This window comes from Pyrgilauda ruficollis, unplaced genomic scaffold (genome assembly GCF_017590135.1).
Source record: "Pyrgilauda ruficollis isolate IOZ18807 unplaced genomic scaffold, ASM1759013v1 scaffold74, whole genome shotgun sequence".
Taxonomy (NCBI): domain Eukaryota; kingdom Metazoa; phylum Chordata; class Aves; order Passeriformes; family Passeridae; genus Pyrgilauda; species Pyrgilauda ruficollis.
The window spans coordinates 1245594-1262834 of record NW_024529266.1 but is presented as its reverse complement, the minus strand read 5'-3'; the positions used below and the strand labels follow the sequence as shown (position 1 = coordinate 1262834).

At 37.3% G+C, this 17241-nt stretch overlaps 1 protein-coding gene across 1 annotated transcript in view; it reads right to left on the bottom strand.

Annotated features, from left to right (window-relative positions):
• The window catches only part of ANKRD31 (ankyrin repeat domain 31), a 62963-nt gene extending 45722 nt beyond the window's left edge, over positions 1–17241 (bottom strand). Inside the window, exons 1-10 of the mRNA XM_041486080.1 lie at positions 17060–17241; positions 16245–16300; positions 14471–14550; positions 11105–11151; positions 10407–10501; positions 9368–9408; positions 5368–6030; positions 2071–2213; positions 1951–1986; positions 1520–1647 (exon numbers count right to left, since the gene is read on the bottom strand). Coding sequence (XP_041342014.1) covers positions 1520–1647; positions 1951–1986; positions 2071–2213; positions 5368–6030; positions 9368–9408; positions 10407–10501; positions 11105–11151; positions 14471–14550; positions 16245–16300; positions 17060–17241 — 1471 coding nt within the window. The remainder of the gene's footprint in view (positions 1–1519; positions 1648–1950; positions 1987–2070; positions 2214–5367; positions 6031–9367; positions 9409–10406; positions 10502–11104; positions 11152–14470; positions 14551–16244; positions 16301–17059) is intronic.

The following is a 17241-nucleotide window of genomic DNA, read 5'->3' as shown; positions in this document are numbered from 1 at the left end:
GCCTGATGTTTTGTGCACTGTGATACACTGTGAGCTTGGACTAATTCCAAACATTCTTAAATTCTTGACTCTGAGTAGATTTTTAGAATCTAATAGATAGGGGTTTCCCTCAGCTGAGAACACAGTCTCTCTCTGCTATCCAGCCTTGTAAGATGTCAATCATTTAAGACAAGCAGTCACTAGTCAAAGCTGGTCTAAACCAGCCAAGCAGTTCAGGAGGGATTAAACTGCACAGACATAAACAGAATCATGTGCAGTTTTATGTTACACTTTACCTCATTAAAATCTTCCTTGAAGGGATCTATTTCCCACTACTTACACTTGCCTTCCCTAGAGCTTTCCATGCGCCTGACCTTGTGCAAAACAAGTGACACATGCAGACCCAAACCAAAACTTATTACGGGGCAGTTTTCAGAATTAATTACCAAACTAAGATGACTCATGGGCTCTTAAGAAGTTTGATGAGAAAGGGAGGTAAGCTTGCGACATTGGTTTACCACAAAGCTACCTCTATAGACAGTTCAACTCTTTCTGCAGAAACCATGCTAAAGAATCAGTAAATTGGTTATTGAGTGGAAAATATCAAGTTGATTTGAAATAGATGAGCACTTAGTCATTCAGCTTTAAATCTCATCAAAATGGTGCTTCCACTGTGAATAATTAAAATCCTGCAAAAGAGAATTAAATCCTGTTAACTGGAGGTGGACTTCTTCATGTTTTTTAAGATCGGTAACATAGCTGTTTCAATTCAAATACTTACAAACTTTGTAAGACATTTGAATGATTGAAAGCAAATGGAAAAACCCTATCTGCATAGACTTAAACAAAAAATAAAATCAAAAAACCCAACAGATAAGACCTAATCTTAAAGTTGCTGGAGTGAGCACCTAAGTGAGGATATTCTGTATTCTCCCACAAAACTCCTCTGCAAGGTCAAGAACTTTTCTGTATGTACCTTCAAAGGATGAAAAATAGCAATCTGTCTCTCTAACAAAGAATATTCCAAATAAAAATACTTCAAAAGAGTGCTCTGTGGTAGTAAAGGCCCTACAATCCTGTAGACAGGATAACAACAGCAGGCTCTCAAAATAGAATAAACCGTTTTGTATAAGTCAATTCTAGAGGACGGTACCGCTCTGACTATGATTTTGCATACAGAACACTAAATGGCAGAAGGATAAACAAATGTAGCTCAGGATCTACCTTTTCACTCTGCACAAAAACAATTCCCTTCTCCTTTTCAGTACACCCCTATTTTATTCATATAAAACACTAATAAAAATTGCATTCTGAAAAACATCTCATGATTCTTATGCAAACAAGTTCACTGTTAGGTTGCTAATATAAGGGTATAACATAAGAAGGGAAATTATCAATAGCTTTAATTATTAAAATTAATGTTTATACCGTATTTTAAAAGAAAACCATGCCACAATACATTGGAAAAATTATGATTATATTTGATTCAGTACAGTTGTTGAAATAATAATCTGCATGATAAAAACATAGAGTATCTTACTCCGTTTGTTGTCAATTCTCTTGCTTTTTCTCCTCTGATTAGCTTTTGCATACTCATTCAGAATTATTTCTTGCCATAAGATAGTTTCTAGATCCTGCTTGTCTTCAGAAGGAGATTTCTGAATTTTACTGACAAGAGATTTGCTTAGAATCAACAAAAATATTCTCTATATAAATCAATGTTTACAGTAGAGCTAAGAATTTGAACATATTTGATTTAAAAAGGAACACTGTAATAGCAGGCTAACTTAGCACTGAATAAGGAGTAAATCAGGAGAGCAACTAATTCCCAGGTCTTTAAATAAAGGGTATAAATCTTTCCCTTTGATCATTTACAGTCATTCAAATGACAAATGAGTACTCCACATGCATTGTATTACATTAATATATAAAAAAATAATTTAAGAATTATTATGCATAAATTTCCCATACTTAAAATACTTAGCTTTGTTTCTCTTTATACTGCCTCTGTGAGCCATTCCTGCTGCTTCTTCTGGTATTTGGTGATGAGAGGAAACAATCTCTGTACTTTCCTGAGGAGGTCTCACTTACCTTGATGCTGTTTGGGCTGTTTTTGCACAACATGTTGCAGGCTCCACTGAATATGAATGTCCCTCACCAGTTTGTTTTTCACTAAAGGTGGCATCCAAGCAATCTGATATTACTTCTTTCTCTCTCTGCTGACCACCCACAGGCTGTGACAAAAAAAAAAAAAATATTAGAAGCAACTGGTAGACATGAAGTTAAAACAAAGGCTGTATATAAAAGAGCTCCAAGAATACTCTTTTAAAAATTGTATGCCCACAGAGAATTGAGGGATTGCTTAAGTGAATAACTGGAATTCTACAGGTATGAAAGACAGAGGCTGCCACAGGAAAGGCAATCCTGAAGTAGTATGCCATGCAATGTGTTCCTGGCAGAATTAACCAAGAGAATTAGGCTACTCAGAGTCACAACTTAAAATATAAATCTAGGCTGGATGACAGCAAACAAAAGTTGTTCTATCTGAAAGTTATTTGACTGGACATTTGAAATGACAACAGATTAATTTCAGTTTCCTATGGACATGAGCTCCTGTCCTAAAAAATAAGATGATGCTTCAGATGTCTTAAGATTGCCCATACTATCTCACTGCTGCAGAAGCCTAAAACTTTACACAAGGTGAGATCCATGTTTCACCTGAAGTTCAGTAACTCCCAGCTGAGCAGTTATTTCTAAAGATACACCATCCCTGAGCTACAGCCACTACAGCTGAGATTCACTTCACTTACCTTCAACCTTCTAAAAGCCAGGAAAGTAGATGACACTAGGCATCATCATTACCCCACCATTTGTAAAGAGGAAGAGCTACTCTGAGATGATAGAGATTCACCTCATCCCAAATTGTGCAAAGGGGAACATAAATGATTCATGCATACCAGAGACTTAACTCTAATCCCACCCTAAAGACAGGTCACCACATGGCAGTTAATTGGAGTTGCTTGAGTTTGTTCACTGTTTTAGCTATGTGACTGCAACATGCTGCCATGTATCACTCAAGCTCCTGAAAGCTGGGTTTAATTAGTTTAATACTTGAGTAATGCTGAAAGCTTTTAGGACACACCCTCAGCACAAATGCATAGAAATTCTTCCACAACGATGTGGGAGAGCTGGTTAGTCCTTTCTTGCGATATAAACACAAATGGAGACTGCACTGATTTTTTTTTTTTTTTTGATTGACATATTTAACAAAGAGGTACTAAAGAAGGGAATTGCCTTCCTAGAAGTGGTCCCTCTGGGTCAAGAGATAATGCAAGTTAACATGGGAGCTGGGGTCATTTAGCCTGAGGAAAAGGAGTCTCAGCAGTGCCTTTACTTGTTCTCTACAATGACCAAAAAAGAGTTTGTAGTGAGGTGAGGGTTGGTCTCTTCTTCCAGGTAAAAGCAATACAACAAGGGGAAGTGGCCTGTCCTACTGCCAGAGAAGGCTTAGATTGAGTATAAGGAAATCTTTTTTCACTGGAAGCGTGGCTAGGACTGGAACAGGCTGACTAGGGAAGTGGTGGAATCACCATCCCTGGAAATGCTCAAAAGACAGGCGGATGTGGCACCTGGGGACACGGCTCAGTGGTAAACACAGTGGTTCATGGTTGGGCAATTGGACTTGATGATCCCAAAGGTCTTTCCCAATCTTAGTGGTTGTACAGCAGCTGGGGAAAGTCAAATACAATATGTTAGAAAACTATCATAGTTGTACTTTCTATGGATCCACATCTGCGATGGGAGCAGGGTTAGAGAAGGAGAAGAAAACACTTCAAAGAAAACAAACCCCATGCTTGCTTTATAAGAGACCATATACTAAAATATCTGGCATATCCAGCATCCTGACTGAATCCACATGTCAGTACAGACTCTCCTCTTTTGGATTCTAGTTTCACCACAAGAATACTCTGAAGAAAGAAGGGTGAGAAAAGACCATGGTGAACAGTATACTGTCACAATTAAATAGTTACTAACAAATTAACTGGGTTTTTTTTCTTAGTAATTTGCCTCCTTACCTTCTGCCTTTAAGAACACCAGATAAAGGCACAAAGAAAATATGAGGTTGATTGCTGTTTGACAAGAGGGTAGAGATCTCCATTACCACAAGACTCTGCTTCTCAATTTTAACTGCAATTTTGAGTAAATCTATACATAGCTGTGCTAAAATTTTCAGAAATCAATATGTCACTGAAAAAGCTTTGTAAAGTGCTATGGTTCTGAGACAACTGGCCTACAGACCTTTCAGCACCTTGAAATTAGCCATCATTGTGGCACATTTAATGTGCTACATTTACAAGCTGATATATTCAGTTAATACTACCAGGAAAAGTCAGAAAGAACTCATAGTTTTTGGATGCTTTATGCCGTTGTGGGTTGATAACTCCCTTAAATACCCAGCTTTACATGACTGATCATTGATTTGCAGCTCCAGACTATTTGAATACAATACAGAGCACAGAATCAGGCCGCAGGTTTAAAAAAGATGCTTAATATACTCTGCAGCATAAATCTATGTCTCCTATCTGTCCTTCTCTTTCCCTGATTATAATCCAAACAGGAAGAAACTATGGCTTTTCTTTCATGCTCCTCTCCATATTTTTGCATTGGTGTTACTAAATAGAAACGACACGTTACAGACCACCTTCACAGCACAAGAAGCAACAGGAAGGATCACATGTCTTCAGTATGTCTTGCATAGGCAGAACTATGCACAATAAATACATGTTTAAATACATGTGTAAAATTCCCCTCTGAATAATCTTCCTAGTCTATAGTAAAGACATAGCTGTAATCTAGTTTGTAATACTTGCAAAGCATTTGCATTTACAGCAGTGAGAACTACAACAAAAGAAAACAGCACACTATTGCCTGTATCATAAACAGAACAGTAGGATGCAGTAGGAACCTGGAGATGGAATTGGCTGGTATATACTGGTATGCTACAATGAAATAACAGAAAAATGTTTTGGAGAGAACATGAGACACAGAAGATGTACAGGTAGTCTAGGAGTTTCTGAAAAAACCCAGGCTGATTCTAGGTTAGCACCTAGGTTTGTTATTTGACTAGATCAAGTCAATAAATTAACTTCACAAGGATTTCCCATCCAGCAAGCTTAGCTATTTTCGTAACATGAATACATGCAAACAGGAAATACAAAATACAATACTGGACTTTTAAAACAAAAACAACTAAAATTACTTAAACATGCAAATTATGATGCTAGTTTATTCTTTACTAAGATTCCCATCTTCAAGTAATTTGGCTACTTGATGTAATATTTTATGATAAACATAAAATTTCAAATATGAATTAAACTGTGGTTATACTTGCTCATTTGTTGTGCTCTGTGAGTTCGGTCCTGTGAAGGCATTTATTTCTTCCACCTGAATTGCAGCAAGTCGAGACTCCATCACATTTGTTATTTGAGTACAGTCATCATCTACCTGCAGAACACTGGTTTCTGAATTTAGCTGCTCTTCCTTGGCGTTGAGCTGTCTCTCGTTTGGCACTACAGGAATGGCAGCTTGTACCATTGCTCCTGACAAGGCATTCAGAGGCGCCACAAGCTCTACGGGCAGGGCATCATTGCTCTCAGCTGCTGATGGATCGACAGAAGAGGCATGACCCTGACACTCTAACTTGTCAGGCAATGGGTTTTTAACTTTAAGACTCTCAGAGTCACTAGGGTGTCTCAACAAATCACTGATGTCAACTTCACTAGTCTCTATATTCTGTTCAGTGAATACATCCACAAAAATCTTCCCTGGGGATGACAGTGAAAGATCTGTATCATTATTAAGGGAATGCTCTTTTACTGTGTTATCTGTGTCAATAATGGTCACACAGGTTCTGTGGCAGTTATCTAAAACAGGTGGAAATGTATCTTCTGGTGTCTGTTCCTCTTGAACTGTTATTATGTCTTCCACAGGATCATGTAGACAGAGGCTTATTTCTGGACAGCAATCTTTATTACTTAATTTTGGTGATACCTAAAAAATTAAATTTAAAAAGTTTACAAAAAACAATAAAGCAAGTCTCACTAAAAAGCCTTTAATTAAAATTTACTTTAGAAGTCATCTCTCTTTCTATATACGTGTGTATATTTTATTATGAACTTTTTCAAAATCTAGAAGACTAAAAGTCTTTATACAATATACTAACAAGAGTTAGACTGAGAGCTCAATTTCAAAAGAAGTTTCAACTTCAGCTGTTGACTTCTACAGCAGTGAAAATCCAGGGCAAAAGAGACTAAATTTGTTTTAGTCAAAGATGTTATGTCATTACCAATGGCAATAGCAAATAACCTGAGGATGTTGTAAGGCTTTAAAAAAAAGTCATCAAAAATCTCTGTCACACAGAAATAATGAAAGTAAACACATTCACAATAACTTTTTGATTATGTGTTTATGTAGATTCAATACAGATATGGAGGATTTGTGTCTCACAAACTTCAGCCCAAAACCTTAGGATTTTGAGAAGTTTGCATGGTGTGGTTTCTACACTGAACACAGAGCACAAAATCATAATTGTTCTTGGAAAAGCAGTACTGGTGTTTTTCTAATCCCTTTGAGCTACATTAAACAGAAGCACCCATTCTTACATGAAGACATTGCTTTTCTAATTTTTCCCCTATCCCTGTCTTAAATGCTCCACAGAAAAAAAAAAAATATGATGCCTCCAGAGACCTAAACTTTTTTTTTTTTTTCTATATAACACTTCTATATAATAGTGCTCGTACTTAGTAATACTGGATCCAAGAAAATCTCTTTCAATGCATTTTTGGAGTCTTGCTGCCAGCAAGTGGCAATACCAGGCAATGCAAGAAACCTTTAACCACTGGTGACATGATTTAGATAAAGCTCACACACAATAAAACAGTAAGGTCAGAAATCCAACTGCACACACTTAGGTTCAGTTTGCAAGCTAGTATAAATCCTTGTTTCTTTCTTGAAAAATTATTCACCTGCTAGCTGTTTCTTATCTTTTACATGTGCATCAAATTGTTTCTAAGTACTGATTACTTCTTACTTTGCTTTATTGAATTACACTTTATTTTTACACCACTTCTCTAATTCATCCAGACTTTAAACAACTGTGGAAAAAGAAAACTTCACTGGTGATAACTTTCTCTACTTGAAGAACTATGGTATAAACAGCATGTATATGTATTACAAATTTCCCAAGAAAAAGGCTCAATGCATGTGTTGAAGAGTGTGTGAAATTTTGCAAGATTCTAAAATCCCCGAAGTCAACTGAAATTCAACCCTTAAATGTGACATGTTCACAAAACTCCAGACACAGTAGTCCAGTGGGGTCCCACAAGAGCAGAGCAGAGGGTCCACCAGGATTCTAAAGTCCTTCTCTGGCAGAGCTACTTTCCTGTCAGCTAGACCCCAGCTGTACTGGTGCTTGAGGTTATTTTTCCTCAAATGCAGAACTTTGCGTTTCCCTTTGACAAATTTCATGAGATTCCTCTCCTCCCAGTTTTCCATCTTTGCAGGTCCCTATGAATGACAACACAACTGTCTGGTCTATCAGTCATTTCTCCCAGTACCATCTCTGAACTTGCTGATGGGTACTGTGTGCTCCATTTTCCAGGCCACTAATGAAGATTTTGAACAATAGTGGCCCCACTATTGAGACACCATCCACAACAGAAATCAGTGCTGCTACATCATCAAAACCAAGAAAACTCAGCAAGACTAATTGTGAGGTGTCAGAATTCTTTGCACAGATGATAACTTACAGATTTTGTGTTTTCAGGGATACACAAAACTAAACTACTCAGTGACTCACTGCTGGTTGTCAAGGTGTCTCTCCTGAGCTTGGTTCAAATCAATACATGGAAGCCTGTGATGGTCATTGGTTCATCTCACTGAAGATCCTTCTGCAAGACTCAGACCTTGCTAGGGCTAACATCAGCCAATAACCAAAAAGTAAAATCCACTGTAGTGATTATTTCCAGCCTTCTTACTCCAGCCTTCTAAAATATCTTCTCTGGAGATACTCCCAATGCATTCAATCTGCCCATTCTCCAGAGGCTATTAATAATAGGGAATCTCTGTTTCAAGGCATTTAGAGTTTGTTCTATGGGACTAACCCTGTACAATGAGAATGTTTCATTTAATAAACTTATAGTTTTTTATTAATAGCGGTATATTTTTCAGGAAAGAATATCCTTAGAGATTTCATTTTTTCGCCTTGGTTCTGAGATGGAATATTTTACCCTGTCATCACTCATATTTGCTGGAAGACATGAGCAATAAGGACAGTAGAAAAGAACAGCATTTTACTCTGATAAGGACAGTAGACTAGAACAGCACAGCCTTGGAGAACTAGATCAAGGATGTGACTTAGACAAACAGAAGCCATACAAAACACAAGCAGGATGTCAGCTCAGTTCTACAAGCCTGACGAAGGTATGCAAAACAATGATACTGTGCTTATTCAAAAGTAGGGGTCAAGGAACAGGCACCTAAAAAGGACATGGGACATTGAAAACACACAAAGAAAACCCTAAGGAACCACACAAGGACTTCTGATAAGGGGTGCAATTATGTAAATGAAGTAATTGTAAATTAAGCACATCAAGTAAGGAGGGATAGCTAATGAATGTGGGATTGGTGTATATGATAAACACTGTTCACTGGACGCTCAGGGCACTCAGTGGAGTGAAGGATCCTCCAAGTGAACCACTGCTGCAGTAAAGAATGACTGTTCTCAGATATTCACAACTGTGTTAGAAAGTTACTATCTGGCCAATTTTGGTATCAACATTGGTTTCAAATCAGCCTTTGATGAATTCTACCAAGAACTGCTTTTCCCCTGGCATAAACCTCAAAAAGGATCCTTGAAAAATGCCAAGTAAAACTGATTTATATAGAACTCAAACTTTTTATTTGTAGGTACAAATCAATGGGACTAGATGGTACAGTCATAATGATATGACATCTACATTAAGCAGAGTCTTTCACAGCAGAAACTCCGCTACTACCTATTTCTGACCATAAGTAAGACTCTCCCAAACAAAGGACAGTTACAGATAACCTCTTCCTCCTCAGAGTCCTTCCTGCCTGTCTCACAGCTTTCATCAGTGGGGAACATTTTAAGCTACTAAGTGTCTTCATTACTTCAGCTTAAGTAACACCCCTTATAGATTCTCTCTCTTAATGATGTCCTTCCCACCTCACTTTCACTGCCATGCTTCGACCCTTGCATACTGCAAGCTTAGTAACTACAGTTCTTACCGAAAAGACAGAAAAAAAAGCTTAGCTTTAAAGTTGTTTTCAACATGCTCAGTGTCAGTGTACACAGCTATGTGCTTACCTTTTCTTCTGAATCCTTTTGAAATCCGTTCAATTTGCTATCTAAATTTAGGAGAACAGAAAAATAGTTCAGTTTTACTTTCCACTTCTGAAAGTTCTTATAATCTCCTAAAAAAATGGCATGACTTCCTAATTAAGGCTTAAGTTTCAAACCTTAAAAATTACTATAGTCATGTTCCCCTAAGGGGAACTGACAATAAAATCTCTGGTTAGGCTCTCTTAGTAACCAAATAATATGCCAGAGCTATTTTGTCACATTTCTTCACTGTAGTTTAGAGTCCTGTGTTTCCAAAGACTATCAGCAGATGGGATTGCCACCCATTTCACATGACAAGACCTAGCCTCTGCCCTCTCTAATTACAGTGCAGTTAGACAATACTGCTGAAACAATCCAATAACTTACTGCCTCTGGATAACGATGATCCCAAACCCCCTGATCTCATCACCTTGTTTCAACATTCATGTGACTCTCTCGCAATTTCCTAATCAGAAATAAAATGAATGTTTTTCTGTTGGATTGCCAAAAATAAACTCAAGTGGAAGACAGCAAAGCAGATGGGTTAGTCCTGCACTTTTGGGAACACTGAGGAATGGAAGTACAACTTATTTAGCAGCACATGCCATACAGACCTGAGGAACAGTAGCATTTTTGTTACTCTTTTCTTACAGATGCCTCTGATTCTTGGGTATGTTAGAAAGAAGCAAGTAGGAACCCTCCATGACCTTTTTACCTTACACATCTATAAGGTATTTAAGCACCATGTGGCCTGTAACCCTCGTCAGAAAACTCCACAGCAATTAAATAATTTTAATACTGGCATGAGAATACAGATATTTCTTCCAACAATCCTAACACAGTACTTACAAAAACAGAACTTGCAGTCCATGACTACAAAAACTGAACAACTGTTGTAAAAAACACGTATAGTCAGATTCTGTGTAAACTTACATGGATACTCATCTTCAGCTTATCAAATTATTTTCTCAAATGATTTTGCCACAGCTGGAGCAACTCTTAGTTTTGTACAAATACAACATACCTACAGAATTATTCTGCTCTTCTTCTGCTGCAGAATTTAATGAAAAACGAGGCTGAGAAATATTTTCAGTAGGTGATGAATGGTTTATCCAATCCCTAGGATTAAATAATACAATAAAAAATTCTTAAAGAATTGTAATCTGCTCATCTTAGGAACATTTTTACAGTACTTTGAATTGGCTACTATCTGGGGAAACAGCTGCAGTTATTTCAGAGGTGTACTTTTCTTTACAAGGACATGCAATAAATAAGACTTCTGGATTTCCTGTGTGGAGCTAGCAATGTTGAAATATTTGTTCTCTAAGTGAAAAAAAATGGCCTTTTCTATTCTTTATTACTTCTTTCTATATTTCTGTTATAAATCTATCTTCCATAGTTTCCAGGAACAAAAAGCCTAATATTATTTATTACAAGTTTTTATCTGTCTAATGCTTTTCCCCAAGTTCCGTTATTCTTGTTGGTTATGTTCTTAAACCATTTAAGGTAGTATCCCCAACAAAAATAAATCCAAGTACAGCTTGATCCATATTGGACAATGAACTACTGCTGACATAAATACAGATCCTTCACTAAGCAAACAAGAAAACTGTTTCTTAATAGAACACTGGAAATAAAATAACATACAAACAGAAGTATGTAACAGGATTATTTAATTACATTATGCCTGACTGGAATTCCTATGTAATGTACTTTACTCACTTCAGTAGGGATTGAGACTGGTCAGATGTGTATGCCTCTTGAAGTACCTGGAAGAAGAAAAAGCTTAACAAGTTAGTAAGTACTTAACTTTTTATCTTCTCAGTTTTATTGCAGGCTTATCTTCTTCCTTCTGTAATTTAGTTGGGAAATGGAATTCTTAGATCCAATTATTACATACATTTCTACTAAGATACAAAAGCATTCCGCTTAAACCTTTTTTTTTACTGTTTGACAAAAGGGTTAAAAATAAATCAAGACTATAGAAGAAAACATTCACCCACAAGGAAAACAAACTGTTGCAAGAAAGGTATGATTGCTCCAAACTTAAGATGTTTTATACATCAAAGGACCAAAACACAAGGTAAGTTAATTTCAACTCACAGTTTCAATCCTTCTTTGATAACTTTTTCATTAAATAAGACAGGGTGCTGTTCCAAAGACTGTGATGTTTACTATACTGCTCTCAATATCCCTATAAATACAGTATTTAAGGAACTTCAAGACTTGCACATCAGCCAGTTCTAAGTGGCAGAGCTGCCACAAACCAACACAGGAAAGAGCAGGTGGGTAAGGAGAGCACTGATGTCACAGCAGGAGCCAAATTCCAACTCCTTATTACAAAGACCTTGGATCTTTTTTTCATACCTTTGCCAAAAATGCAGTGATCTCCCTCACTATGGAAAAAGGAGCCTTTATACAAAGTCTAAGGCAAACTAGGAATGATTAAGATATTCAAGTGAACTGCAGAATGGTTCTCTCACCAATTAGCTGAGACTGGGTATTACTAGTGGACTATGCACACACTGGCTGCAATTTTAAACAAATCATTGACTTACAGTGGACATCATTAACAGCACTAGACGACTCTAAGAGCACCTCGGTGTGGACACTAAGTGACAACTTCTCTGGCTTACACAAGGTACCAGCCACACAGCAAGAACAAACACCTTAACAACTGCTTCAGGAGCAGGACATAGAAATTTACCAGTAGCAAGGACTGCTAAAAGGCTCCCAGGAACAGAACAGATTCTTTAGTTTGTGCAACAATTACTGACTGATGTAATTCCAAAACATGGCAATGAGATAGTTTGCAGAAAGTTATTTATTTTGCTTAAATAGACCCTTAAGGCGAGTCAGCCTGAATATTTATACAGAACATGATCCAGAGATCAAGCAAGGTTAGGAGAATACCAGAGCAGCTACTAAACCTCTCTAACTGGATAACATTGCTCAGAGAAGTGCTTTAAAATGTCAGCAAACTAACACCACAACTCAGATGAAGAAGCTGTTTTGTCTGCTAAAAATTAGGTTCTAAGCGAAATCAGTGTATTGGTCACTGGTTGAGAGATGTTCTCAAACCACGTACATTACACATACTGTATTTCTGACCACTGACTGAAGTACTGGAAACACCCTTTCATCCTGACCTCATTTTTGGTGAAGAAATCCCTGCAAAATCTTGGTAATTTTTCTCACTTGAACACTTAAATTTATATATGAGGGGACTCTGGATGTTTTTCAAAAAAAGACTGATGCTTAAAAGCTGTTAGGTGTTACCTAACAACTTTTGGTGCTTTTCACAAAACAGTGTAAGGAAAAAAAAATATAAAAAAAGGGAAAGCACAAACTTACAATCATTACACCTGCCTGAACAAGCTATAGAATACCATGTTAACAGATAATGAAAATGACTTGTTGAAAAGAACCTGAATCCTACAAAATCTATATATATATATATGTCTACTGCATCTCTGGTAAATGAAAATTCTTAATTACAGTTTTTTCCATTATGGAATCAAAGACACGACTTCATATCTTAAGTCTCCCACAACCCATCTGAAGTACAAAAGAAGCTAAGACTCTCTGGAACAACTGGAACAGATGTTACTTTTCCTAAAAACATTCACAGCCATTCACTCTGCACGGACTCATATCACATCACATGCTGCAATCATATATGCTGCATTCATACATGATAATTTCTGAGGACAAACTAGAAGGAAAGCTTCTATGATAGCACATTCCATGCTGGCTTTTCAAGTGGTTGAAGAGCCACATTGGTGCAATGTACACATGTAGGTATCAAAGACAACAGGCCAAGACCACTTCTTAAAGTATTCAGTAAAAACTTTACATTTTAAACTGCCCCCAAGCTGTGCATGACCAAGCTGCCAGTGTCTTGCTATACAGGTTTCACCAAAACAAAAATACTAAGAATTAGCCAAACTATTTGGTGAGAAGTACTAGGTTTCTTTGCTTTTCTGACTTTTTCAGTGGACTGGGCATCTGTCCTTAGACTTGGGAATGGCTAATCTGGTGAGAACCAGGAAGCCAAAGGTTAAGGTTACAAAGCAGCTAGTCACATCATCTCCAAGAGGGGAAAGGAAAGAGCAAATGTGTACTTCTCTTATTCCCTTCATCCTTAGAAAATAACTACAAACTTCAGTCAAGACAACCCTCAGACATGCAAGGAGCAAAATAAAGTTATGGAGAAAAGTTTCTGAAATAACAGAATCTTTTGGATTTTGTTCACTGTTTCTCACACTGTCAGTTGAGAAAAAAATTATTTGCAATTCTAGAATAAGCTGTAAAACAATTTACTTCAGTAGAAAACATGTATTTTTTCAATGTACCTTTTGTCATCAAGAAAGCAGTCTAGCTTTTTTTAGAAAAACTCACTTTTACCAGATTAAGGATACACAGACTGTAGGCTTTGGATTGGTGAATCCAGGCTAAAGACAGTGTAACAGTCACAGTTAAAAGCAGAGAACCTGTTTATCTCTAATTGTTTCATGACCCTGCCACATGCAGGTGGAAAGCTAATTGCTCAACTGAATAGGAGTTTATGGGCTAGCTACCAACAATGGTAAATACATTAAAAGGTAGGCTAATTAGCAGATTAGGGAATGCAGAATTATCCACAGAGTAAAATAATTACCACATCATCATGCAAGCAGACATTTTATTCTGCATTTTGGGTTATTATCTCCTTCCTTTTGAAAGAAGCAATTGATCAACCATTGGATCACAGCTAATCTCATAATGAGTAACCCCGCATGTATTCTGGCACAGTCAACGCAGATGATTACCCTTCAGCTCCTGAAAGGAACATATCAAAAAGTTTGTGCTCCACAACTTCTTCATCTTTGTCCTGGGCTCATTCCTCAAATATAAAAGGTTATAATTTCATGAAATACCAGAGAAGACACTCTGAAACATTCCTGAAGACTATGTGCTACACAGGTGACAAGATGAAGTTCAATTCAGCTGTAAACCACCAGGCCTACTCAAGGGGACACCCAGCGGGTTTATCAATAGCTAATCATTAGATATGCTTAGAGAAGACATTACCACTGGTGGACTTACTGGTTTCATCTGTTCCGCCTTATGATAATATGTGTGGTCACCAAATTTCTGTATAAAACAGATTTCTGGAGAAAAAGCTCCTAGAAAAAAAAACAAACAAAAAAAATCCTCAGTAATTAAAATTTTGATTATCTTAATTTCTATGTAATTTTCCACAATTCCGTAACTTTTTACACAACTCAATAGCTGAGCTACATGCATCAAAACTTTTGATATGCAATAACTTGACTGGCTATATAGTCTTTCACACTAGATTTTGAATTTACATTAACAAAATAGAAATTAATAAAACAAGTCAGCAGTGGAAATTTATTTCATTTAGTGTTCCAGGACCATCCCTGATTTTGCATTGGAGATTAGGTCTTTGCTATTATTTTTTAAACTAATAACTGCAATTTTGGTAACCTGTCTGATCCATATGACTAAAATATACTTGTACTCCTAGATGACATCATTTCTTGAATGACTATACAAATTATGACCTTCTCTCAAAAAAGTTTAAAAAGAGAGAAACCCTTAGGTTTGGACCTTATGCTTGAAAACTGTTGTTTTCAAGCATATGCAAAAGATGTTGTTACTGACACTAATAAAACACTAATCAAATTAATATTTTTACTGTGTATCTCATCAACAAATTACTACTACACAAGTATGCACAAAACTGTGAATGATGAAATTCTAATTCAAACTTCCTAAATATAATATGATTCAGACAGAACACTAAAAATATAATAAAAATTACAGTTGCAGAGACAAAAACTCCCCACACAACTGTCAGACAAATGCGTACTCCACAAACTCAACACAGTCAAACAGACATGCCGCATGTATGTTGAAGGTGTCAAGGATTTAGTTAAAAGTGGACAACCAGAGGGAAGTTCAAAATGGGATGATGCTTCTCTCCACACTTAAGATTATTAAGCAACTATAAGAGGTTCAGCACTAGGAAATCACAGCCATTGGAGTTTCTGCAGATTTCAAAGGTAAGATTTGTATTAACTCAGAGCAGGTTGATAAAAAATTATGGCTCACTCAGATCATCAAACTGGCAAAAAGATAAACACAACCAAATCTGGTTGTGTCACTTAAAGTACTCTCAGTCTGAAATATCACTGAAATAAAACCTATAGGATGCAAGTCAAATGGAACATATAAAAATGTCAAGGAAGTAATATGAAACTATTATGTAACCAAAACATGCTTGCTTATGTAGCATGCTCTACGGGAGTTATTAGGGAATATTTTAAGATCTTAAAGGAGTGTGCATTCATTCGTGCTGAAAGTATTTAATGATACACTAAACATAATGCACTGAAATATCCCTACTCAAATTTTTTACGTTAAATAGAACGGATATACTAACAATATTACTGGGGTTTTAAAAATACCATAAGCACCTAGAGCTACATACAACTGTTATGCATATAGAATCCATTTATTTTATTCTGCACAAACACATACACAAGAATACATACATGTAAATAAAACTGATCTCCTTATATACAGCTCCAACACTTCCCAAACCAGGCATTCTCAGACACAGTGCACAAGAAGAACAGAGAGAACTCAACAGGAAATCTGATCAAATATTAAAAATATGATGAAGAATCCTTTAAAATATGAGCTACAATTAGGAATATAATCAAAGAGCACACAGTTCCTAAACATGAACTTCATGCAACACCCAAGTTTAAACATGGACTCAAGCAAAACCCAAAGCAACAGTTTACGGACAAAAAAAGCCACCACAGACTGAAAAAAGAATCTGTCCTACCTTCATTAATACTTATCTCAGTTGTTAAAGCAATATCCTTGTTAAGAAAAGCCAACCTTTGCAAAATAAATAAAACAAAAGGTCGTTAAGGAGTTTTAAGTATTACAGTCCTATAAACTCAAAGGGCATCTGAAAGCACCCATCCCAGCCTCTGCCGTGGAGACACGCCCAGGCGAATGCTGACACAAACAGTAAAACAAACTCAAACTCAAGGCATGTAATGTGATTTTCTGCATAGAAAACCATAACTAGGGAGGCACCTCGGAGCTTTAAGTATTTCCAAGAACTATCGTGCCACAAAGGCATCATAAAGATCTGCATGTGGTTTCAAATCCCTGCTATTTCTTAAAGGATACAAGACATAATGACATGAAAATGACATCAATGCAAAGCTGCAGGGAAACAGAATTAGCACGAACTGTATTTAATAGTGTTTATTTTCTCCGAGTTGTTTTCTGGGACGTTTCACTTCTGTTGACTATAATGTTACTAAAATGGTGGGTCCGGGGACATAAGCTCCGAGGCACACAAGGTGTGTAAAATATTTGCAGCCATTTGCAGAGCTAAGAAATGCTGGGTCCAGGAGCATTTAAAGCGGCTCTGAACAGAGGGGAGAAAACAAAAAACAAACCAAACAAAAAAAACCAAAACAAAACAAAACAAACAAAAAAAAAAAAAACAAAACAAAAAAAAAAACAACAACAAAACAGAGAGGAGAAGGAGACGGAGAAGACTCTCAGTTCGGGAGTGGCCCCCTCAGCTACCGCCCTCACGCAGGCAGGTGGGCGGGTGCCGTCCCAGCCACACCGCATTACCACCTTCTCCTACAAAACTCCTCTTCCTCCACATCACTCTCCGGTACAGAGCCCTCCACGACAGTCTCGTCGCTGTCCGTGTCGCTGTCGCCGCCGCTCGCCCGGGGCCCCATGGTGCGGCCGCTCCGTTCCCTCGGCGCCTCCTCGGGCAGCCGCCCTGCCCCCTCAGCGGCGGCCGCCAT